At 52.5% G+C, this 22091-nt stretch overlaps 3 protein-coding genes across 10 annotated transcripts; all 3 read left to right on the top strand.

The window, feature by feature from the left end:
• The first annotated feature begins 405 nt into the window (after positions 1–405).
• On the top strand, positions 406–3748 carry POLR2G (RNA polymerase II subunit G). 2 transcript variants are annotated; one of them, XM_030833862.3, is made up of 8 exons: positions 417–762; positions 896–1005; positions 1976–2135; positions 2720–2770; positions 2876–2941; positions 3046–3117; positions 3301–3334; positions 3528–3748. In XM_030833862.3, the coding sequence occupies exons 1-8, from the start codon at positions 751–753 to the stop codon at positions 3539–3541; spliced, it is 519 nt and encodes a 172-aa protein (XP_030689722.1). In that variant the 5' UTR covers positions 417–750; the 3' UTR covers positions 3542–3748. The 2 variants fall into 2 exon arrangements, with proteins under 2 accessions (XP_030689723.1, XP_030689722.1); XM_030833863.3 differs by lacking the exon at positions 2720–2770 and having other exon boundaries at positions 406–762.
• Positions 3749–8027: 4279 nt separating this feature from the next.
• TAF6L (TATA-box binding protein associated factor 6 like) lies at positions 8028–19887 on the top strand. 6 transcript variants are annotated; one of them, XM_060303063.2, is made up of 13 exons: positions 8065–8147; positions 8297–8351; positions 8886–8945; positions 10528–10687; positions 11031–11117; positions 11786–11936; positions 12092–12142; positions 12706–12800; positions 14254–14328; positions 14460–14680; positions 15032–15164; positions 18725–18853; positions 18972–19887. In XM_060303063.2, the coding sequence occupies exons 3-13, from the start codon at positions 8938–8940 to the stop codon at positions 19740–19742; spliced, it is 1881 nt and encodes a 626-aa protein (XP_060159046.1). In that variant the 5' UTR covers positions 8065–8147; positions 8297–8351; positions 8886–8937; the 3' UTR covers positions 19743–19887. The 6 variants fall into 6 exon arrangements, with proteins under 6 accessions (XP_030689705.1, XP_060159046.1, XP_030689709.1 ...); XM_030833845.3 differs by lacking the exon at positions 8297–8351 and having other exon boundaries at positions 8028–8147; XM_030833849.3 differs by lacking the exon at positions 8065–8147 and having other exon boundaries at positions 8162–8351; positions 8886–9002.
• On the top strand, positions 19736–22080 carry TMEM179B (transmembrane protein 179B). Of its 2 annotated transcripts, XM_030833858.3 has the most exons (6): positions 19736–19990; positions 20566–20668; positions 20839–21026; positions 21110–21241; positions 21410–21488; positions 21736–22080. In XM_030833858.3, exons 1-6 carry the CDS (start codon positions 19872–19874, stop codon positions 21895–21897), a joined length of 783 nt encoding a protein of 260 aa, XP_030689718.1. In that variant the 5' UTR covers positions 19736–19871; the 3' UTR covers positions 21898–22080. The 2 variants fall into 2 exon arrangements, with proteins under 2 accessions (XP_030689718.1, XP_030689719.1); XM_030833859.3 differs by lacking the exon at positions 20566–20668 and having other exon boundaries at positions 19736–19967.
• Positions 22081–22091: the final 11 nt, after the last annotated feature.

Genomic DNA, 22091 nt, shown 5'->3' with positions numbered 1-22091 from the left:
AAGAGTCTTGGAGTCAGGCATCCTGAATTTGAATCCCGACCCTGAGTGACCTCAACCTTCTGAGCCTGGGACCTTCTTGTAAATGGGAGTAATAACAAAGCCTGCCTGGTGGGGTTGCTGTATGGATTAAATGAGATAAGAACAGCTACTTACTATACTTACTATGTGAAAGCAGTCTTCAGCTATTTGCTGAATGAATAGATTCTGCTAAAGCGCTTTATTTATGCCATCTCTTATTAATTAATTAATTATTATTATTATCATTATTTTTGCTGTACGCGGGCCTCTCACTGTTGTGGCCTCTCCCGTTGCGGATCACAGGCTCCAAACGCGCAAGCTCAGCGGCCATGGCTCACGGGCTCAGCCGCTCCGCGGCACGTGGGATCCTCCCGGACCGGGGCACGAACCCGCGTCTCCTGCATCGGCCGGCGGACTCTCAACCACTGCGCCACCAGGGAATTAGTTCCTTTTAAAAGGATTTACTGAGCATATAGTCTACGCCGGACACTGATAATTTGTGCGAGCCTGGCATTTCGACCACGGTTGGGCTGCACAGAGGGGAGGAGCTTCACGGATTCCCCGCCCACGACAACGAGACTCAATGGGGTCCGAGGAGGAGGCGAGTCCCTCCCACTTCTCCGGGGCAGTCCCGGAAGCGGGCTTGGGGTAGTTGCTGTGTTTCCGGTGGGTGTGGAGGCTCGGTGCCGTCGCTGCTGTAGGCCCGGCTGCTGTCCAGGCTCCTCCGGGACGATGTTCTATCACGTGAGCAGGGCACGGGGTGGTGGCGAGGGCAGGGTCGAGAGGAGGAGAGAAGCGGAGGACAGGGACTAGGGACCGCTTCTTGCCTCACGTTCCTGCCGCTCCTAGCCTGGTCTCCATCCCCGTTTCCCCGCAGATCTCCCTGGAGCACGAGATCCTGCTGCACCCACGCTACTTCGGCCCCAACCTGCTCAACACGGTGAAGCAAAAGCTCTTCACCGAGGTGGAGGGGACCTGCACCGGCAAGTGAGTGTCGCGCCCTCCGTGCCGCCTAAGCAGTGAGCACACGTCTCCCTTTGCCTGCATCCCCTCCCCAACTCCTACACATCCTGAAAGGTTCAGCTACCTACCCTGGCGAGCCCTCTCACTCTCCCAGGAGCCCCGGGCAGTTAGATGCTTCCTGCTTTGGGTTCCCACGATTCCCTCTGCGAAGCTGGATAACGGAGCTTCCTTCCTTCAGCCAAGATTGGTCATTCATTTACTCTGCAAACATTTCTAAAGCTCCAGCTGTGTGCCAGGCTCTGTGTCAGGCCCTGGGAACAATGCAGTGAAAAAGAGAATGAGGTCCGCCCTTGTGGAGCTCAGTGTTTTTTGATTCTGCTGCTTTTCTCTGTCCCAGGGACCTGGCGTGGCACATCTTGGGCCTCACTAAAGGTTTGTTGAATTAATGAGTGAGCAGGAAAAAGCAGATTGAGAGTTAGGGGGAGGAAGGAAGAGGACTGAGACTTGACCATCTCTGGGCTCTGCACAGAGGAGCCTCGCACGTGGTGATGTAAATGAGTGAGGATGAGCAGGGCTATAGAGTGCTTGGACCTCCAGCATCAGAGTAACTTTGGGTGTTCTTTGAACATACAGGTTCCTGAGCCTCAACTCATCCCTACAGCATCACGACTCTCTGGGGGAAGGCCTGGGAATATGCATTTTAATAAGTTTCTCCCAGGTGATTCTGAGGCATCTCCAAGATTGAGGTCTCTTGGCTCAAGGACTGCAGCCCTTTTGGACGTTTGTTGTGAAATTATGAGAGCAGCATTTGGCATTTTTAGATGCGGACCATTGTCCTGTCTCCTCTCTTGAGTATTAAGCTCTGTGGGGCAGGGGTGCTATCTACTTCCCCTTTGTGCCGCCCCTTTACCCCCAGGCTCAGTGTCTCTTGTGGCAGATGGTTTTAGAGGCTTTTCCACACACAGTGCCTTTCTCCTTCTCATCCTCCTTGCAGGTATGGCTTTGTAATTGCTGTCACTACCATCGACAATATCGGTGCTGGTGTGATCCAGCCAGGCCGAGGCTTTGTCCTTTATCCAGTTAAGTACAAGGCCATTGTTTTCCGACCCTTTAAAGGGGAGGTCGTGGATGCCGTTGTCACTCAGGTCAACAAGGTAAGACCATCAGGGGAGGTAGTGGAAAGGTCCCTCCCTTAGAAGATCTGGGATGGATCCCAACTCGACTCGTTAATAACTCTGTGTCTTTGGCCACGTCACTTCTTTGTGCTTCAAGCTTCCTCACCTGTCAAATGGTATGGTGATCTTGCTCTGCCTCACTCAGGGGTATGTAAGTCATTATTGATAGTCAAAACAATAGTAGCCTCCACTGATTGAGTAGTTCCTCTGGGACAGGTAGTGTGCAAAGCCTCACAGTGACTCTGTGAGGTGAGTGCTTTTATCCTCGTGCTTTTTTCTCCAGGCTGAAGCTTGGAGAAGTTGTCTACTGGCCAAGGTCATGTGGCCAACAGGTGTTCAAATCCCAAGTTCCGACAAGTTCTAGGCCTCAGCTGTTTACCACTACACTTCCTTAACTTAAAACGAAAGCTTGAAAAAAAGAAAGAAATGAAAACAAATGCCAAACTTCAGGGTGGTTTCGAAACATGAAGAATATTATTGATATTAGGAACCAGATAAGGACAGGAAGCTTAGAAGACTTTGGGGGACAAAAGGAAAAGCAAGGTCACTCATTTCCCTTCTAGGTTGGACTCTTCACAGAAATTGGGCCCATGTCCTGCTTCATTTCTCGACATGTAAGTCTAGGCACACTGGGTGGGTCTAAGGAGGAGACAGGTATCGTGAGCATCTATTGAAGCATCCTTTTAAAGTACTCTTACCCAGTTTCACCTTCCTTTCAGTCCATCCCGTCAGAGATGGAGTTTGATCCTAACTCCAACCCACCATGTTACAAGACAATGGATGAGGTAAGTGGGAAGGAAGAAGTCAGTGAGAGGGACAAGAGCATGAGCCACTCCGAGGGAGAGTCCTGGCCTGGGGTTGTCTGAATGTACTGTTCCCTCCTCCCCAGGACATTGTGATTCAGCAGGACGATGAGATCCGCTTGAAGATTGTGGGGACCCGTGTGGACAAGAATGACATTGTGAGTCTCTTGCCTGCCTTTACCAGGCAGCGCTGATGATTTCTGCCTCCCCAGAGTTCCTGGGGGGGTTGTGCTCTTCTGCTTGGAAGAAGAAGTGGGTGGGCAGAAGGCCTGAGACTGCGGGTTAGAGCATAGCTCTGTGCTTGCCCTGGCTTCATTTGCTTTTTACCTTTTCTTCTGCAGTTTGCTATCGGCTCCCTGATGGATGATTACTTGGGTGAGTGTCAGGGTCATTGCCTGGAGGAGGGGTTTGTGGGATATGGGATTTAATGCCTGAACCACAGATGACAGAAACTCTCCTGTTGTCTGCTTGGAAGACCGAGGACACGTGCCTCTCGGGATGGGAAGTCGATGTTTAGGGCTGCCCCAAGCTCTGGGTCTAACCAATGTGCTTTTCCTGTTCTCGGCAGGGCTTGTGAGCTGAGTACCGTGACCTCCTACCTTGTTTGGTCCTTATCCAGGAGGTGTGACTGTCACACTTTCCGTGTTGTCCAGAGGCCCAGTCTGGCTGCTGTGGAGGAGGCAAGGAAGGTTTCTTGTCCTCAGAAGACATCTGGCTCTTCTTGTGGCTTAGCAGCCACTCCCAGATTTCTGACTGTGTGTTCTAACCATAAAAGGTTCTTGATTCTCATGGAAGTGTCATCTCCTTCTTTCTTTGGTAAGAACAAGTCTGGTTTTTTTTTCGGCCACGCTGCGCGGCATGTGCGATCTTAGTTGCCTGACCAGGGATTGAACCTGCGCCCCTTGTAGTGGATGCGCAGAGTTTTAACCACTGGACCGCCAGGGAAGACCCAGAACAACTCTTTTTTTAAAAAGGCTGGAGGACCAGATGCTTGCTAGCCCCTCTTTTCTTGGCCTGATGCCTTAACTAGCTTCACCCACCAGGGGATCTGACTAACCCTTTTGCCAAGGTCTGAAGTTGACCTCACTAAAGGGAAGGCGCTAGTGTTGGGTCTTTGGCTTCCAGCAAATGATACTATCATTAGAGCCGCTCTAAGCCCCAGTCTGTTTGTTTATTTATTTATTTATGGCTGTGTTGGGTCTTCGTTGCTGCGTGCGGGCTTTCTCTAGTTGCGGAGAACGGAGGCTACTCTTCATTGCGGTGCATGGGCTTCTCATTGCGGTGGCTTCTCTTGTTGTGGAGCACGGGCTCTAGGCGCGCAGGCTTCAGTAGTTGTGGTTTGTGGGCTCTAGAGCGCAGGCTCAGTAGTTGTGGTACACGGGCTTAGTTGCTCCGCAGCATGTGGGATCTTCCCAGACCAGAGCTCAAACCCGTGTCCCCTGCACTGGCAGGCGGATTCGTAACCACTGTGCTACCAGAGAAGTCCTAAGCCCCAGTCTAGTTTCAGAGTATTTGCCCTTTCCCCAGCCTTAAAAATAACCAAGAGTATAGCTGAGGAGAGGGAAGAGGAGACAGCAGGTAGGAAGAGGTGAATAATAGGACAGTAATGATACAGATTGTGGGGTCCCAGCCCTTCTTAGGATGGGCACATAAACTACAGCCTTTATTTGCTTATCAATTGTTAAACTAAACTGAACTGAAGATATGAAAGGGCTCATAATCTCCTTAGGGTAACACAACAGAAATACACGAAATAAGATGAAGCAGACATGCTACCGTCCCTCACACTGTCTTTGCAGTACTATTTGTCTACCTTGGAATGCCTTTTCCCAACCTACCTGCTTGCTGCCTAGGAATCTATCAAATCTCAGTCAATTTTTTTTTTTTTTTTAAAGCTTTCCGTGACTTCCTTGGGAAACAGAGCTGTGTCGTAGAAAGCACAGTATTTGGGTTGATACAGAGCTGGGTTGCAGTCCTAGCTGGGTGACCTTATGTTTCCTCATTGTAAAATGATCATATAACCCTCTTTGGATGGCTGCTGCTAGTATCAGAGATTGTATGTGCAAGTGGCTGGCACAGAGCCTGGCCCATGATAGGTACTCAACGGTTAATTATAATTATTGTTATATGGTGCATATAAAGCCGTGATTATCACCTGGAGTGATCTTGGCCCCCAGGGGACATTTGGCAATGACATTTTTTGTTGTCACAACTGGGTGGGGATGCGACTGCCTTCTAGTGAGTAGAGGCCAGGCAGGCTGCTAATATCCTACAATGTATAGGACAGCCACCCCACAACAAAGAATTATCTGGCCCCAAATGTCAACCGTGCCAAGGTCCAGACCTGTTATGAAACATCCGGAATACTGCCTTTAACCTGGTAAGGAAAAGGCATTTGAATGTGTTTCCCTTCCCCTCGCCTCACCACTCCTGGACAGAGGTAGGCTCTTCCATTCATACCTCTCTAGTATGTCATAAAACACATTATTTCCTTATTGTCTCCCTTTCCATTTTTTTATTACATAAAATTTCAGTTTTTATTGAGATAATTATAGATTCATATGCATCCCTTTGATTTTTGTATCTCCAGTTCTCAGCACTCTGCCAGTTTTCCCAAGTGTGTTGAACCCAGGAAAGTTTCTGTGCTGGATTTGCAATGAATTTTGCCACGGAAACAATGTTCAAGTTGTGAAACCACTTCCCAACACTGAGTTGATTACAGAGTTGATTTCATAGGTTGCAGGGATTTTGCCTAGTTAGGCCCTAAACATGTGTCTCACTGAGAGTAAAGTTCTTCCCAAGTTCTCAAATGGAATCATGCATCTGTAAATTGTGCTGGGGATGCCCCAGTAGTAAAACCAGGCCAGAAGGAAGAGACTGATGGACAGAGAAGCAGCTCATGGAACTGCTGGTGAGGATGTGGGGTGTGGCACTGAGAAGGCTGACACTGGATAGGGAAGCGAGTAAGTGGGGATGGCCTGGAGATAGTCCTGGACTCTTCTGATCTTTTAAGGTTTGGTACTAGGGGAGTCTGGAAGTTACAGCCTCTTTTTTTTTGGCCATGCAGCTTTGGGATCTTAGTTCCCTGACCAGGGATTTAACCCAGACCCCCAGCAGTGAAAGCACAGAGTCTTAACCACTGGACCACCAGGGAATTCCCAGGAAGTTACAGCCTCTTAAAGAGGTCACAGGCTTAATAGTGACAGGAGTATGTGCCTGGTAACATGTTAAATCCTTTACACACATTATTGAATTTTCACAACAGTTCCATGTAACATTCTGTCACCCCACTTGACAGATGATAAAACAGGTCAGAGGGATGAACTAAACATGCCTAAGGTCACACAACTAGTGGAGCTGTTATTTAAAAAAATTTTTTTAATCGTCTAACTCTAAAACCATCATAGCTTTTCTTGCCAGGCATTGGTGGCTGGGGAGTTTGTGTGGGAGCCACCTTTCTCCCATCTATGGCCATGTGAGTCTCATTACTGCTTTGACTCAAGCTGGAGGCAGATCAGCCCCAGACAGCTTGCATGCAGCTTTACTGCATCCTACAGGCCTGCAGGCCATCCTCTCTTCATTGTCTCACGCTGCCAAGGTTGCCAATGGCTGTCCCTACCAATAACACCTTTGCAAGGATGTCTGCCAGCAGCCAGGAGATCTGAGCTGATCTCAGACTCAGAACCTTAGAGGAGCCCCCCTATCCTTCATGCATAGGTGGGCAGACACTCCAGTGACCAAGCACAGTCCTGAAACTCCTCCAAGTATCATTCTGAATATGACTGGAAGAGACTCAGCACGGTCACAGTCCCCTTAGGTGGTGTTGCTGTGGCAACCCCAGTCCCATCCATCTGGCTTTCTCAGCTCTGGTCTCAGAGGATCTTCTTTTCTAGAGGCAGCAGCATCTAACCCTGAGAGGGAGGAAGGGCAAGGATGTATACATTCATGCTCCCCTACAGAAAGCTCCTTTCTATAATAGCCCATTGCAAATGGTCCCATCTTGGGTTTTTTTTTTTTTTTTTTTTGCGGTACGCGGGCCTCTCACTGTTGTGGCCTCTCCCGTTGCGGAGCGCAGGCTCCGGACGCGCAGGCTCAGCGGATGGCTCACAGGCCCAGCCGCTCCACGGCATGTGGGATCTTCCCGGACCGGGGCACGAACCCGCGTCCCCTGCATCGGCAGGCGGACTCCCAACCACTGCGCCACCAGGGAAGCCCTAAATGGTCCCATCTTGGATGAACATAAAGGAATTAAATCACTGTCTGCCCCGTGATGTGTGAGTGAAAATTCAACTACCAACTGTCAATCTACATTTTATCTCATTTAATCTACAATAACCCTGTGAGGTGGGTATTATCACTCCATTTTGTAGATGGGGGAAGTGCGCTTAAGTAGTTTGCTCAAAAGCACTATCAGAGTTTGAACCCGTGTCGGTCTGACTCACTAAGCCCACTGCTTCTCAACTGAGAACTGTCCAAGTTCGGGAAAGCGTGTACGTGTAAAACGGTCAAGGAAGTGTGCGAGGCAGGTGAGGGCTTATATTTGGCTTATTGGACAGAAATGGGGAGGATACGAGGTAGGGTGCCCGAATGGGTAGAGCCCTGGTGTCTAGAGCTTGCACGGGGTGTGTTTGGCCCAGTCAGAAGACCCTTTTGCCGGCAGAGAATACCTACTGAGAGCCCAACCTTCGGGAAGGGGAAGTGGCAGGTGATGTGGGAGAGGTAAGCTGATCCCCACCAAGCGGGCAGCAAAACTAACGCAGACGCCGAAGTCTAAAGCATCAATGCATTCGTGTAAATGCAAGTGCTCGGAAACTCAGGAGTAGACAAGGGAATGCGGACGCTTTCCTCGAGAACATGGTTATTAAAACGTACACCGAACCAAACCCACCCCGCAAAGCTCCCAAGAGCTGTTGCTTTAAGAAGCGCGAATCTTCAGCATCACGTGACCTCTGGCGCCCTGAGCCTTTTACAGCCCCATCACAGTGGCCAATCGGGTAGCGGGAAGTCTTTTGGTGGGCGGGAACTCCTCAAGGTGCTCGTCGATTGGCTGTGTTTGTAGAGGGCGGAGCCTGAGCGCCGAGAGAGGGAATTAGTGCGAGCTGAGTGGGCGCCAGGGCCGCCGCCACCACCGTCACTGTCACAGCTACCGCCGTCCCGGTAACCGCCTTCGCCGTGCCGGAGCCCTCAGGTGAGCAGGCCCTCGAAGGCCCGTCCTGCTGTGGACCGCGCGCTCGCCGGCCTGGGAGCCAGCTCCGCTGGGGGCCCGCCCCCTTCGCTGACCACGTGACCCAAGTTCTGTAACCTCTGACCTCCTCCTCCGTACCCCACCACCTCTAGATCTGGCGTGAAGCGAGGCTGGGTGGGAGGATTCGCATCACGGAGACCGGTAGAGGTCAGTTCTCGCGCCTTGTTAACAGTATGGCTAGTGGCTGAGGATGTGGAGGAGAGGAGGTTGAAGAGCGGGAGACCTTGGTCGGAGCCCGGACTTTGTGGATTGTAATGTGGGCTCGTAACAGGGAAAACCCCTCGGCGCCTTCCGTGTGGGCAGGACTTCGTGCTCCCATTTTACAGGTGGAGAAAGAAGCTTAACAATTATCCATTGGCGGGTTTCCAACGCCTAGTTTCCTGGCTGGGAATCCAGGCCTTGTTCCCCACACAGCCCGTCGCTCCTCATGATTAGAACGATAGTTGAGTTCTTGCTCCCTACCCAGGTAGTGCTCGCCGGATGATTTTGGGAAAGTCATTTAACATTTAACCTCTTTGAGCTTTGATTTCCTTGGTTGTGAAATAGACATAATACTTACAGAATCCCTATCGCATTGTTAATGTGGACAGAATGAGGCGGAAGCCATGGAAAGCACTTAGCTCGGTGCCTCGGGCATAGCATGTGTTTAGAAAAATCGCTTTTCTTTATTCGTTTTTTCAGCAAGTGTTTATTGAGGGCGTGTTATGTGCAGACGCAGTGCCTGACGCGGGGGATGCAAAGGTGAGCAAAAAGGCATGATGATCCTTGCTGGCATGGAGCTTACAATCTAGTGGGGAGGTAGGTGTTAATCGGAAAGTTACACAAGTGTATAATTACAAACTGTCAACTGCTTTGGGAGGTAAAGTACAGGCCCATGGTGGGGGTCTGAGAAGAGTTCCCTGAGCAAGTGACATTTCAGACTGACATCTGAAGGAGCGACTAGGAGCTCAGTGGACAAAGGGATTGGGGGTGGAGGAGGAGAGCGTTTCAAGTCCAGGAAACAGTGTATGAGTGTCCTGAAATAAGGTGTTTTTGAGGAAATGGAAAGAGGCTACGGGTATGCAGAACACGAGAGAGTGGAAAGAGGTGTTTGCAGATGTAGTCACACATGCAGGGCCTTGGAGCCATGGCACAGGTTAGTGTTTTATTCCAAAGGCAATGAGGAGCCATTGGGAGAAATGCTGCAGGGAGACCAGGTAGGGCGCCCACTGGATTTAGGGACCTGGAGGTCACTGGTGACCCACTGAGCCTTGTCAGAGAGGAGTGGTGGGGCAGTGCCTGGGTGGGTCACCGTGAAGCTGGGTGAGCGTCGCTCCCATGGTGCTGATGCCTCACTTTGGTCCGTGAGGGCCAACCTTCTAATTGTGGGCTGTGCTGTTTTCGTGCCTTCTTATTCTGCCATATCCTGTGAACGGAAGAGCAGGTTTCTGCTTTTAGGGCTCGTAGCCAAACTGGGGAAGACCAGACACATGGGCAGAAAGCCCAGCTACTAAAAACCTGACAGCCCCAGGTGGCACATGGGGCAGGAAGACCTCAAAGGACAGGCTGCTTCTGCCTTAGGAAAGAAAGAGGAGGGTGTGGGGGCTTGGAGTAAGGTGGGGGACAGACCAGCCCAAGCCCTGGCAGTGGGGTGCAAGGCAGGTTGGAAGACACGAGGCGGCCTTACTGGGGGGACGGGTCAGCTTGATCAGCTGTGGGGATTTGGGACGAAACACGGTATGCTGAGCCAGGGAGCTGGGACTTTCCTTTTAGGAGTGGTGGAGAAGTATTGAAGACTTTTGAGCAAGGGACTATGGGGGTAAAAGTAGTCTTTTCATCAGTGTTTAGTCCGTAGCGATTGTAGCAAGGATCAGAAGGAAGAAGGCATGAAGTTTTTGTTTATTATTAGTGATCGTAACATTTTCCATTTGTGTAGCGTTCTAGACCCTGAGTTTCTCCTACCTCATTTCCTTTCATCCTCACCTCAGCCCTGTGAGTTACGGAGGGCAGGGATTATTGCCACTATCTTCCCGGGGCTCAGACTGATGAGGGTCTCAGCGGGTTCACACCGGAGGTGGTAGAGCAGGGCTGGGACCCAGTTCTGTGCAACCCAAGGCCAGGCAGTTTCTCAGGTGGCCCTGTTGTCTGCCCTCTGGTCCAGCTCAAGTCCGTTTCTTGCTCTGAGCCTCAGGTTTCCTCACCTGGACACTCAGAGCCATCGTGACTCCTTGTTCAGGGATTCTGAAGCAAAGAGCAGCAAGACTGGTTTCGAGGGCCTTGAGTCCGGCTCACAGGCTCTGAGGGAGTCTGGGCTGGCCTTTCACACCTCCCTCCCCACTCCCAGTTCCATCGGGGCCATGTCGGAGCGAGAAGAGCGGCGGTTCGTGGAGATCCCTCGGGAGTCCGTCCGGCTCATGGCAGAGAGCACAGGCCTGGAGCTGAGTGATGAGGTGACGGCCCTGCTCGCAGAGGACGTGTGCTACCGTCTCAGAGAGGCCACCCAGGTACACTTCCCCTCTCCTTGTCCCTCCCTTTGACTACCCCCTCCCCCAGGGGTTTATTCAGCAAGTATATGTCAGGCACCTACTCCCTGCTCAGAGGGAGTGCAGTGGAGGCGGTCCCTGCCCTCTCCAGAGCCCGCTTCCAGCCCGCTGGGCTTCCAGCGAACAAAGCGCTTGCTGGGCGTCTTCTCGTGTGCTGCTCACCACACGCCTGCTGGGTGGGCCAGGCAGGTTCACAGTCACATCCTGCACATGAGAAACTGAGTCACAGGGAGGGGATGTGACGTTGGGAGTTGTTTGCCCCCTGTTTCCTGTCCCTTGACTGACTCTGTTCCTCCGCTCCCAGAATAGCTCTCAATTCATGAAACATACCAAACGGCGGAAGCTGACTGTCGAGGATTTCAACAGGGCCCTCAGATGGAGCAGTGTGGAGGTGAGTGGGGTGCCGGCTGCAGAAGGCTCGGTTGGCACGAGCCCTCCTGCACGCCCAGCTCGGGGCTGGCAGTGCAGCGAGATGTGAAGACCCAGTGCACACACGAGGGAAGGTCACAGCCACCACAGCACATGTGCTGGGCCCAGCCCCCAAGGGCCAGGAGTTCAGAGAGGGAGAGGCGGCCACGGAGACCAGGAGGTTAGGGAAGGTTTCTTGGAAGAGATGGAACTTGAGCTGAACCTGAAAGGGAGGCTGGGATTAGACTAAGTCACAAGGAAAAGAGGGCATTCTGGGTGAGGGAGGAGGCTGAGCCCAAGTGTAGGGGTTGGAATGTCCTGCACAGTTGTTCCAGGGCAGTGGGTCTAGGGAAGAAGAGGGGAGGGTTAGAAGAGAGGAGGGTTTTCAAAGTTGGGCAAGTGTGAGGTGGAGGACCAGCGGCCTGTGGGTGGGGTTCTGAGTCCCTGTGGATCCGTGAGGAGGGCCCACATGCTACTCCTTGACTCAGCGAATACTGGATGCTCCAGCCAAGTTCCCAGTGAAGGGCCTGGATCCCCGGGCATCCCCCCTCTTCTCAGGACTCTGGACTTCCCGCAAACATAGGCTTCGTGCCCTGATTGGTAGAGCACCTCTTCCCTCCCTGGATTCAGCCCAGTCATCTCTTCACTCAGGCTGTGTGTGGTTATGGGTCCCAGGAGGCGCTGCCCCTGCGCCCTGCCAGGGAGGGTGAGCTCTACTTCCCCGAGGACCGAGAGGTGAACCTGGTGGAGCTGGCCCTGGCCACCAACATCCCCAAAGGCTGCGCCGAGACAGCTGTGAGAGGTGACCGCCGGGGTCATGCATGGGGTGGGGACAGGAGTTGGGTTGTCGGAGGAGTGGTGATGGGCTGGCTGGTGGATGGGGCGGAACTCAGAAGGGTGGGTGGTATTACAAGGGGCCGAACCCCAGGCTGACCCATCTCTCTGCTCTGGTTCTAGTTCATGTCTCCTACCTAGATGGCAAAGGGAACCTGGCCCCTCAAGGATCGGGTAAGGGGCAGTGTGGGGAATGGGCCCTCTGCCTGGACGTTCCTCCGTTAGGAGCTGAGGGTGGTGCCTCTACACCTCTGAGTCTTCACCTGACAAGAATTTTCCGTGCCTAAGGGGTGCCTGCCCTGAGTGGGCACTGCTCCCTGCCCAGAGGCCTCAGAGTCGGAGATAGTGTCCCAGACTTAAGACCGATCATGATGCCATGTTGGGTGCTAGTACAGAAGTCTGGGCCGCTTGCTGGGGTCCTTGAGGTGTCACACTTCCAGGGTCTGCTGAATGGAGCTTCACAGCCTGAGGCTTATGACCTTGGGACTTGGGGACTAAGCAGGAGTCCGCCCAGCAGAGGACAGGTGGGAGGCAGCGTACAGAGCTGGGTGTGGAGAGCTTGCAAGGTCAGGGCTGCGCAGGCTGCTCAGAGGGGCTGGCAACGCTGTGCTCTGGGCGTCCTGTCGGAATGGGCTCCTTGTGGGATTGTGGGAATGGCGGTGGTTGTTGGGGGGAGGCGGGGAGGCTGGGAGAGGGCAGGGCTCCACCCTGACCACCTTCTGCCCACCCTCTGGCAGTGCCCAGTGCTGTGTCTTCACTGACTGATGACCTTCTCAAGTACTACCAGCAAGTGACTCGGGCTGTGCTGGGGGATGATCCACAGCTGATGAAGGTGAGCCGTGGGCCTGAACTGGGGCACAAAGTCCAACTTTCAAATCCTCATGGAATTCCTTCAGATGCCTCCTTCTGTCCTCTGAACACTGAGTGACTGATGTGGACAGAAGCTGCTCTTGGCGTGGTGCTCTGTGGCTGGCCCTCCGCCAGCGCTGACTCCTCTTCCCACTCTAGTAGGAACCCTTGTTCCTTAGGGAATGGGCAGCTCAGCAGGGCCCTGTGGGGGCTCAGGTGGTCAGCTCCCCACACCTTAATCCAGAGCCCACCCTTTGGGGCATCTGTTGACCTGGAGCCACATGGGGCATCCACATGGTAGCTTTCATTTGCCTGGACTCGAGAGGGAAAGGAGAAGAGGAAGTAGAGGGAGCCAGGTTAAGGTGCCTGGCCAGACCTCCTGCCAGCCCTGCTGCTTTAGCCTCTTGGGCTCCACAGGGCCCGCTGGACAGCGCCTGTGCCAGGCCTCTTCTGTCCAGAGTCAGACGAGGACCAGTTTGGTGGTCTGCTTGGCCATGTGGCCTCTCTCTGTTTGAGGGTTTTACATCTTCCATGTCTGGCTGCTGCTGTTGTTTCCCTTGCAAAGCTAGGACCGTTGTTACTATACTTCCTGCCTTAGAAACTTGGCTGCTGGTCCCCAGGCAACAGTGCGGTGGCTGGATGTGGGGCCTGGGAGCTGAGCTCCTTCCTCACTAGCTGCTGTCCGCTTTCACAGAACCTGAACTTAGGGTCTTTATCCAGAGGAGTTGGAAGGGCACAGGTGGTGGAGGTTCAGGGCTAAGATGGTTTTACTCATTTACCTACTCTCTTTTTTCTGCTTATCAAAGTAATACCAGGGGACTTCCCTGGTGGTCCAGTGGTTGAGAATCCGCCTTCCAATGCAGGGGACATGGGTTCGATACCTGGTCGGGGAACTAAGGTCCCACATGCCGCGGGGCAACTAAGCCTATGTGCTGCAACTACTGAGCTCGCACGCCACAGCTAGGGAGGAGCTGTTATGCCACAACTAAGACCCAATGCAGCCAAAAAAAAAAAGTAATACCAGCATATGTTTATAATAGAAGTACTGTAATATAAAATCACACAAAGTAGAAAGTGCAATTCTGTAGAATCTCCCACTCACCCTTTTTGTTTGTATGTGTAAACTGTACATAGTTTACCGTCAACCAGTGGTAACTAAACGTCTGGGTTTAGAATAATTGCTTTACTCAGTTAAAAATATGTTGGACATTTAGGTTGTATTCAGTTTTTTATTATTACATTACAGACAGTGCTATCTGTATGTGGGTATGTGTGAGTGGGTTTCTTTTGTAGCGGGTTAAATTTGTAGAATTGCTGAGTCACAGAGTTTGAACGTTTAAAATTTTACTGCATAGGTGCTAAATTGTTCTTTAAAAAAAAATGTCAGTTTATACTTGGGGCTGGTGGACTGTGCAGCGTGGCCCCTTCCATTTCAGGTTGCCCTCCAGGACTTGCAGACCAACTCGAAGATTGCAGCGCTCCTGCCGTACTTTGTTTATGTGGTCAGTGGGGTAAGTGGGGTTTATGTGGTTTTGTGGGGAGGAGATGATGCAGCAGCCTCTAGGGCTCACGGCAGGTGCCACCAGAAGAGCAGGCTCTGGTGCGCCCTTGTGTCCCCTAAGCACCCCTCTCCTCCCAACAGGTGAAATCTGTAAGCCACGACCTGGAGCAGCTACACCGGCTCTTGCAAGTGGCACGGAGCCTAGTTCGGAACCCACACCTCTGCCTGGGGCCCTATGTCCGCTCCCTGGTAGGCAGTGTCCTCTACTGTGTCCTGGAGCCCCTGGCTGCCTCCATCAACCCGCTGAATGACCACTGGACCCTGCGGGATGGAGCTGCCCTCCTGCTCAGTCACATCTTCTGGTAGCTGCTGGGCCAGTGCTGATCAAAGGGCAGGACTGCTGCAGAGCTGAGTGGGTTGGAGTAGGAGATGGGGTGAAACTTCTGGCTTTAAGGCTCTGTGTTGAGAGGTCGGGAGCCTCTTCCCTTCGATCTTCCAAGCTGGTGTGCCATGAACCCGGGGATTCTACAAATGGGTGACGAACGTGCCAGGGGTTTGGTCCATCAGCCCTGAGGTCCTGGGCCTCTCGGCCCAGACACCTCTTTCACTCACCCAAGCGTGCCATACAGGTGCTGTTTTCTCTGTGTGCTGGGACCTGAGTACAGCTGGGCAGTGCTGTGCCTCATTCCGCTGACTGAATGTTGCTCCCGCAGGACTCATGGGGACCTTGTAAGTGGCCTCTATCAGCAGATCCTGCTCTCCCTGCAGAAGGTCTTGGCAGATCCTGTGAGGCCTCTCTGCTCTCACTACGGGGCTGTGGTGGGGCTGCACGCCCTTGGCTGGAAGGTGAGGACCCTGGCTTTTCTCGCAGAGGTTTAAAAAAGACAGTTTTTTAAACCTGTAAGAGCTCCCATTTGTAGTTAGAAAGTCTTTCTTGTCCAAGAACCTGTCATCTCTCTCCATTTTTTTAGGTCTTTCACTGTCTTTCAGGATCCTTTCATAATTTTCCCTGAAGAGAACCTACAAATACTTTATTCAGTTTATTCCTAGATTCTTTCTTTTTTTTTTTTTTTTTCTTTTTTTTTTTGCGGTATGTGAGCCTCTCACTGCTGCGGCCTCTCCCGTTGCAGAGCACAGGCTCCGGACGCACAGGCTCAGCGGCCGTGGCTCACGGGCCCAGCCGCTCCGCGGCATGTGGGATCTTCCCGGACCGGGGCACGAACCCGCGTCCCCTCTATCGGCAGGCGGACTCTCAACCGCTGCGCCACCAGGGAAGCCCTCCTGCTGTTTTTGATACTGTTGTAATGGTGTCTTCTTTTCATGGTATTAATTTCTTACTGGTGTATAGAAACACAGTTGACGTGTATTGATTCAGCTACTTTATTAAACTATCATTTTTAACTGTGGATTATTCTGGGTTTTTAAGGTAGATCATATCGTGCAAATAATGACAGCTTTGTCTTTTTTAAACCTTATGCCTTTTTATTTATTTATTTATTTATTTATTTTTGTGGTACACGGGCCTCTCACTGTTGTGGCCTCTCCCGTTGCGGAGCACAGGCTCCAGACGCGCGGGCTCAGCGGCCATGGCTCACGGGCCCAGCCGCTCCACGGCATGTGGGATCTTCCCGGACCGGGGCACGAACCCGCGTCCCCTCCATCGGCAGGTGGACTCTCAACCACTGCGCCACCAGGGAAGCCTGCCTTTATTTTTTTGAATTCTCTCTTTTTTTTGCAGGGGTGGGGGGGGCACACCACACGGCTTGTGGGATCTTAGTTTCCTGACCAGGGATCGAACCTGGGCCCTTGGCAGTGAAAGTGCGGAGTCCTAACCACTGGGCCACCAGGGAATTCCCAAACCTAATGCCTTTAATTTCTTTTTATTATTTTATTGTTACGATCACTAATATCATTTTACATATGATGATAATGGGCATCCTTGTCTCATTTCCGATTTTAAAAACGGGTTAACAGTAACCTTTCCTATTTAGGCTGATGTTTACTTCGTGTGTTTATAGATAGATACCTTCCTCAGGTTAAGGAAATTTTATTCTTAGTTTTATTATTACTTTATGTTAACTTTTATCAAACGCTCTTTCTGTATCTTTTGAATTGATCCTAAGGTTTTCCTGCTTTTATCTGTTAATGTGATTAATTGTATACATAGTGGTTTTTTGTTTTTGTTTTTTTTTGTCTGTATCACACAGCTTGTGGGATCTTAGTTCCCCAACCAGGGAATGAACCCCGGCCCCAGCAGTGAAAGCGCTGAGTCCTAACCACTGGATTGCCAGAGAATTCCCTATACAGATTTTCTAATAGTAAATCATCTTTACATTTCTAGGATAAACTCAATTTAGTCATGCTATAGTCTTTAAAAAAATGCAAAACTTTTATTGGAATATAATACATTTTTTATATACTGTTGGCTTTACTAAAATTTTATTATTTTAAAATTATTATTTACTTTGTTTGCATTGGGTCTTTGTTGCTGTGCATGGGCTTTCTCTAGTTGCGGCGAGCAGGGGTTATTCTTCGTTTTGGTGCGCAGTCTTCTCATTGCGGTGGCTTCTCTTGTTGTGGAGCACGGGCTCTAGGTGCATGGGCTTCAGTAGTTGTGGCACATGGGCTCAGTAGTTGTGGCTCATGGGCTCTGGAGCGCAGGCTCAGTAGTTGTGGCGCATGGGCTTGGTTGCTCCGCGGCATGTGGGATCTTCCTGGACCAGGGCTCGAACCCATGTCCCCTGCATTGGCAGGCGGGTTCTTAACCAGAGAAGCCCTTTACTAAAATTTAAAATGATTTATCTCTATGAGTGAAATCAATCATTAAGTTTCCTCAGGTACTGTCCTTACATGGTTTTAGTATCAGGGTTATACTGGCTTTATGGGATGAGGTAGGGAAGGAGTATTTATTTTTTATACTTTATATTTTAAAATTAAATTTTATTTTATTTTATTGAGACGCTCTTTTCCTTGAGTGTCTGTCGACTGTAAATTCTGGCATGGTGTTTTGTGGTTATATTTTTAACTACTATGGTTACAGAATTATTTGAGCTTTCATATATTTTTTTTAAAGATCTCTGTTTATTTCATTTATTTTTGGCTGCGTCGGGTCTTAGTTGTGGCAGGCGGGATCTTTCGTTGCGGCGTGCGGGCTTCTCTCTACTTGTGGCACGCGGGTTCCAGAGCGCGTGGGCTCTGTAGTTTGCGGCACATGGGCTCTAGTTGAGGCGCGCGAGCTCAGTAGTTGTGGCACAGAGGCTTAGTTGCCCCGCAGCATGTGGGATCTTAGTTCCCTGACCAGGGATCAAACCCGCATCCCCTGCATTGTAAGGCGGATTCTGTACCACTGGACCACAAGGGCAGTCCCAAGCTTTCATCTTTTTTTTTTTTTTTTTGCGGTACGCGGGCCTCTCACTGTTGTGGCCTCTCCCGTTGCGGAGCAACAGGCTCCGGACGCGCAGGCTCAGTGGCCACGGCTCACGCACGCAGCCGATCCGCAGCATGTGGGATCTTCCCGGACCGGGGCACAAACCCGTGTCCCCTGCATCGGCAGGCGGACTCTCAACCACTGCGCCACCAGGGAAGCCCGCTTTCATCTTTCTTGAATCAGCATTAAGTTTTATTTTTCTAGGAACTTGTTAATTTTATCAACATTTTCAAATTCTCAGTCTGTGGCTAACCAAAGAACTTATCCATATAAGCCTGTCACAAACGTCACCTGCTCTGTGAAGTCTTAATTGCTTTCCCCTAAATTAAACATAGGATTTAAAATTATATAATCAGAGTCCAGGTCTCTGATCAGTTCGTTTGTTTTTTGCGGTACGCGGGCCTCTCACTGTTGTGGCCTCTCCCGTTGCGGAGCACAGGCTCCGGACGCGCAGGCTCAGCGGCCATGGCTCACGGGCCCAGCCGCTCCGCAGCATGTGGGATCTTCCCGGACTGGGGCACGAACCCGCGTCCCCTGCATCGGCAGGCGGACTCTCAACCACTGCACCACCAGGGAAGCCCAGTTGTTTGTTTTTGCACAGGTGGTTAGAACTGAGTTCCAGGTTGCATTTCTGCCAGGACATTACTGGCTGTATAGGGTAGCAGCTGGCCACTAAATTTCTCTGTTACCAGGGGGCATTACTTATACGCTCTTAGCCTTTGGCACATGTCAGTGATAGTGGGGTCACTTTGTATTGGTTTTGTATGTCTTTGTACCCGATCTTTGTTCCCAGGGCTTAATTAATTAAGGCTTGGGCATCCAGGAGCTTCCAAACGGTGGCTGAATATGCCAAGCAGGGAATTTAGGATTGAGCCCTAAATTCAGTACCGGAGATAAAAGTAGATCTTTCAGGGGAAATGGTACTTGGGAGGCGATAAGCAAAAAAGAGGCACTCACTGCATTCTTCTCTCCCTTCCAGGCAGTAGAGCGAGTCCTGTACCCACACCTGTCCACTTACTGGACAAATTTGCAGGCTGTGCTAGATGATTATTCAGTATCGAATGCCCAGGTTAAAGCAGATGGGCACAAAGTCTATGGAGCCATTCTGGTGAGTGCCAGCCCCTTCCAGCCTCTCCTCCCTGCATGAGCACAGCAGCTCAGCGGGCCTACTTTGGAACACTTGATAGGCCCAGGTTCCTCCTATCCTAGTCCCCCTGCTCTTGCAGGTGGCCGTAGAACGACTGCTGAAGATGAAGGCCCAGGCAGCAGAGCCCAACAAGGGTGGGCCAGGCAGCAGGGGCTGCCGGCGCTCAGACGACCTGCCTTGGGACAGTCTTCTCCTGCAGGAGTCTCCCTCCGGGGGCAGCGCAGAGCCAGGCTTTGGGTCTGGTCTCCCGCTGCCGCCAGGAGGCGCGGGGCCGGAGGCTCCTTCCCCTTCGGTGACCCTGGCGGACATCTATCGGGAGCTCTACGCCTTCTTCGGTGACAGCTTGGCCACCCGCTTTGGCACGGGTCAGCCCGCGCCCACGGCCCCGCGGCCGCCTGGGGACAAGAAGGAGCCGGCGGCCGCCCCGGACTCGGTGCGGAAGATGCCGCAGCTGACCGCCAACGCCATGGTCAGCCCGCAGGGCGACGAGAGCCCCCGGGGCGGAGGCCCCCCGTCGGCCTCTGCCCCCACCGCCTCTGAGAGCAGGCCGCTGCCGCGCGTGCACCGGGCGCGGGGGGCGCCCCGGCAGCAGGGCCCGGGCGCCGGTACCCGCGACGTCTTCCAGAAGAGCCGTTTCGCCCCGCGCGGTGCCCCTCACTTCCGTTTCATCATCGCCGGGCGGCAAGCAGGGAGGCGATGCCGCGGGCGCCTCTTCCAGACTGCCTTCCCCGCGCCGTACGGGCCCAGCCCGGCCTCCCGTTACGTGCAGAAGCTGCCCATGATCGGCCGCACCGGCCGCCCGGCCCGCCGCTGGGCGCTCTCGGACTACTCGCTGTACCTGCCGCTTTGAGGCGGCGCTGGCCTCTGTGAATAAATCCAGCGCCCGGAAGTGACGTCTCCGCGCTCGTGGGTCGCGCCGGATGAGGCGGGGCTTGGGCGGTTGGCTCCCACGGCGGCGCTTCCTGGTGGCGAGGGAGCCATGGCTCTCCCTTGGCTGCAGCGCGTCGAGCTCGTGTTCTTTGCTACCGCCTTCGTGTGCGGAGCCGTGGCGGCCGCGGCACTGACTCGGACCCAGGTGGGGCTGCGGGACGGGGCCGGGTAAGCGGGGGCGGGCAGGCCGATCCTGACACGGAGAGTCCGCTGCTGTCCGGGCCGGTGGGGGGTGGGGGGGCGGGTTCTGGCGCGCTGCTCCTCTCAGCCGGTGGGCCGGGTGGGGCTGGTCGGCGGCGGAGTTGCATCGGCGGTAAACGCGCTCTGTCGATCTGTCCGCCCAGGTCATACTCGGGCCAAAGGAACGAGTCCTCAGGAGAGTCTTAACAGCATCAGATATAGCCCGGCCTGGTGACTCCCTCTGCATAACCTCACCCTGGCTGTGAAACAAGCTGGTCCAGGGCCCCCTAAATCAGACACTGTTGTGCTAAGCTACTCCAAGAAATAAAGCTTAGTGTAGTGGAGATGATCAAACTACCAAATGGTTGCAACAGAATGTGTTAAATGGCAAAATAGTGATGTAGCAGAAGCCAAAAGTTTAGGCTGAGTGTTTATCGCAGTCAGGCAATCATGTTAATAAACAGGTTCATTTAATCCCTATAAGTAGGCGCTATTACGCCTGTTTTACAGGTCAGAAAACATCGGAGATAGCTGAAGGTCACACAGTTCTGGTTCTACTCTAGGATTTCTGCACGAGGGGAGACCAGAACTTGTGAGGCAACTCTGAAGCGCTTTGTATTTCATAACTACCGCCTATTTCCTGATCCTTCTGGCCACTCACTGCAGGTTTGATTTCCCCAGCGGACTCATTAATCTACTGGCCCAGAAACAGGAGCTGACAGTGCACAAATAACTCCCTAGAGCGGCCCTGGTCTAGATTATCCCCAACACCTGCCATGAGCCTGCATCCAGAGGCACCAGCCTGAAATCTAGGACTTAGCAGCTTCTTTCCACAGGGCTCCTTCAGGGGCAGCTGTCCCCTGTATGGTGTGGCTGCCCTGAATGGCTCCTCCCTGGCCTTGTCCCGACCCTCGGCCCCATCTCTCTGCTACTTTGTGGCTGGGGCCTCTGGCCTGCTGGCCCTCTACTGTCTCCTGCTTCTGCTCTTCTGGGTCTACAGCAGCTGCATCGAGGATTCCCACAGGTGACTGCCCACTCCGAGGGCCAGGGGCTGAGATGGGAGGAGTCCCACCTCAACCACAAGGTTTATTCTCTCCCTCCTTATAGAGGCCCGATAGGGCTCCGCATTGCACTGGCCATCTCAGCTATAGCCATCTTCCTGGTCTTAGTGTCTGCCTGCATCCTTCGATTTGGCACCAGTTCCCTCTGCAAATCCATCATCTCCCTGAACATAACTAGGTAATGGGAGAGGGAGGGAAGCCTGGCTGGGGCTGACTACCTTCCCTCTGTAGATGGGATCCTATACACCCCGTTTTATATCCCCATCAGTTCTCAAAGGGGCACTGGAGCACAAGGGTATTTAGGGTATGTCTCCCCTTTCTCACAACTGTTTCTTTGACCTCACAGCTGCTCTGATGCCCAGAAAACTCCATGGATACCCCCTGGAACCGCTCTGCAGTTCTACTCCAACCTACACAATGCTGAAGTGAGGTCCTGGGATATGAAAGACTGGGTGGAGATTGAGGGATACACAGATTCACATAATGAATCATATAACACAATCTGCAGTTGTAAGAGTGCTCACCAGTGTACTCTGAGCTTGGCCCACCAGTGAGGGGCTGAGAGGAGCTGAAGGCTTGACGGCCTGACAGTGAACAGCTAAGAGTGGTGTGTGGGTGGAACTGGATTCGAGATGGGCCCACTCCTCACACTCCTGTTCCTGTCTCCCACAGACCTCTTCTTGGGTGAATCTGGTATTGTGGTGTGTGGTCTTGGTGCTCCAGGTCATGCAGTGGAAGTCTGAAGCCACCCCATACCGGCCTCTGGAGAGGGGGGACCCTGTGTGGAGCTCTGAGACAGATGCTCTTGTTGGGCCACGCCTTTCCCATTCCTGAAGACTAACCAAAGAGTACTCCTGCCGCCAGACTCCGTGCCCAAGTGCCTGCAGTCCTCTTGCCCCCACATGGCCCACACGGCTGGGAGCCTGAGTTTTCCCTCCAGGAGGGAAACATGATTAACAGACCCCCTCTTCCTACAGCTGTTTTTGTACCAAAGTATTATATTACTTTCTTTCTTCATCTCAGTACTG

This window comes from Globicephala melas, chromosome 8 (genome assembly GCF_963455315.2).
Source record: "Globicephala melas chromosome 8, mGloMel1.2, whole genome shotgun sequence".
In the NCBI taxonomy this organism is placed as follows: Eukaryota; Metazoa; Chordata; class Mammalia; order Artiodactyla; family Delphinidae; genus Globicephala; species Globicephala melas.
Note: the sequence above shows the minus strand (reverse complement) of the source record. Positions and strands in the feature narration are given on the sequence as shown.

Bases quoted from the DNA above. Each gene is read 5' to 3' on its own strand.
- POLR2G (XM_030833862.3), top strand. The intron at 2,771-2,875 runs GTAAGTCTAGGC...CCTTCCTTTCAG, and splicing joins CCTGCTTCATTTCTCGACAT to TCCATCCCGTCAGAGATGGA. The intron at 3,118-3,300 runs GTGAGTCTCTTG...TTTCTTCTGCAG, and splicing joins GTGTGGACAAGAATGACATT to TTTGCTATCGGCTCCCTGAT.
- TAF6L (XM_030833845.3), top strand. The intron at 12,143-12,705 runs GTAAGGGGCAGT...ACCCTCTGGCAG, and splicing joins CCTGGCCCCTCAAGGATCGG to TGCCCAGTGCTGTGTCTTCA. The intron at 18,854-18,971 runs GTGAGTGCCAGC...CTGCTCTTGCAG, and splicing joins AAGTCTATGGAGCCATTCTG to GTGGCCGTAGAACGACTGCT.
- TMEM179B (XM_030833858.3), top strand. From the start codon at position 19,872: ATGGCTCTCCCTTGGCTGCAGCGCGTCGAGCTCGTGTTCTTTGCTACC. The intron at 19,991-20,565 runs GTAAGCGGGGGC...GTTCTACTCTAG, and splicing joins GGGCTGCGGGACGGGGCCGG to GATTTCTGCACGAGGGGAGA. The intron at 21,027-21,109 runs GTGACTGCCCAC...CCCTCCTTATAG, and splicing joins TGCATCGAGGATTCCCACAG to AGGCCCGATAGGGCTCCGCA.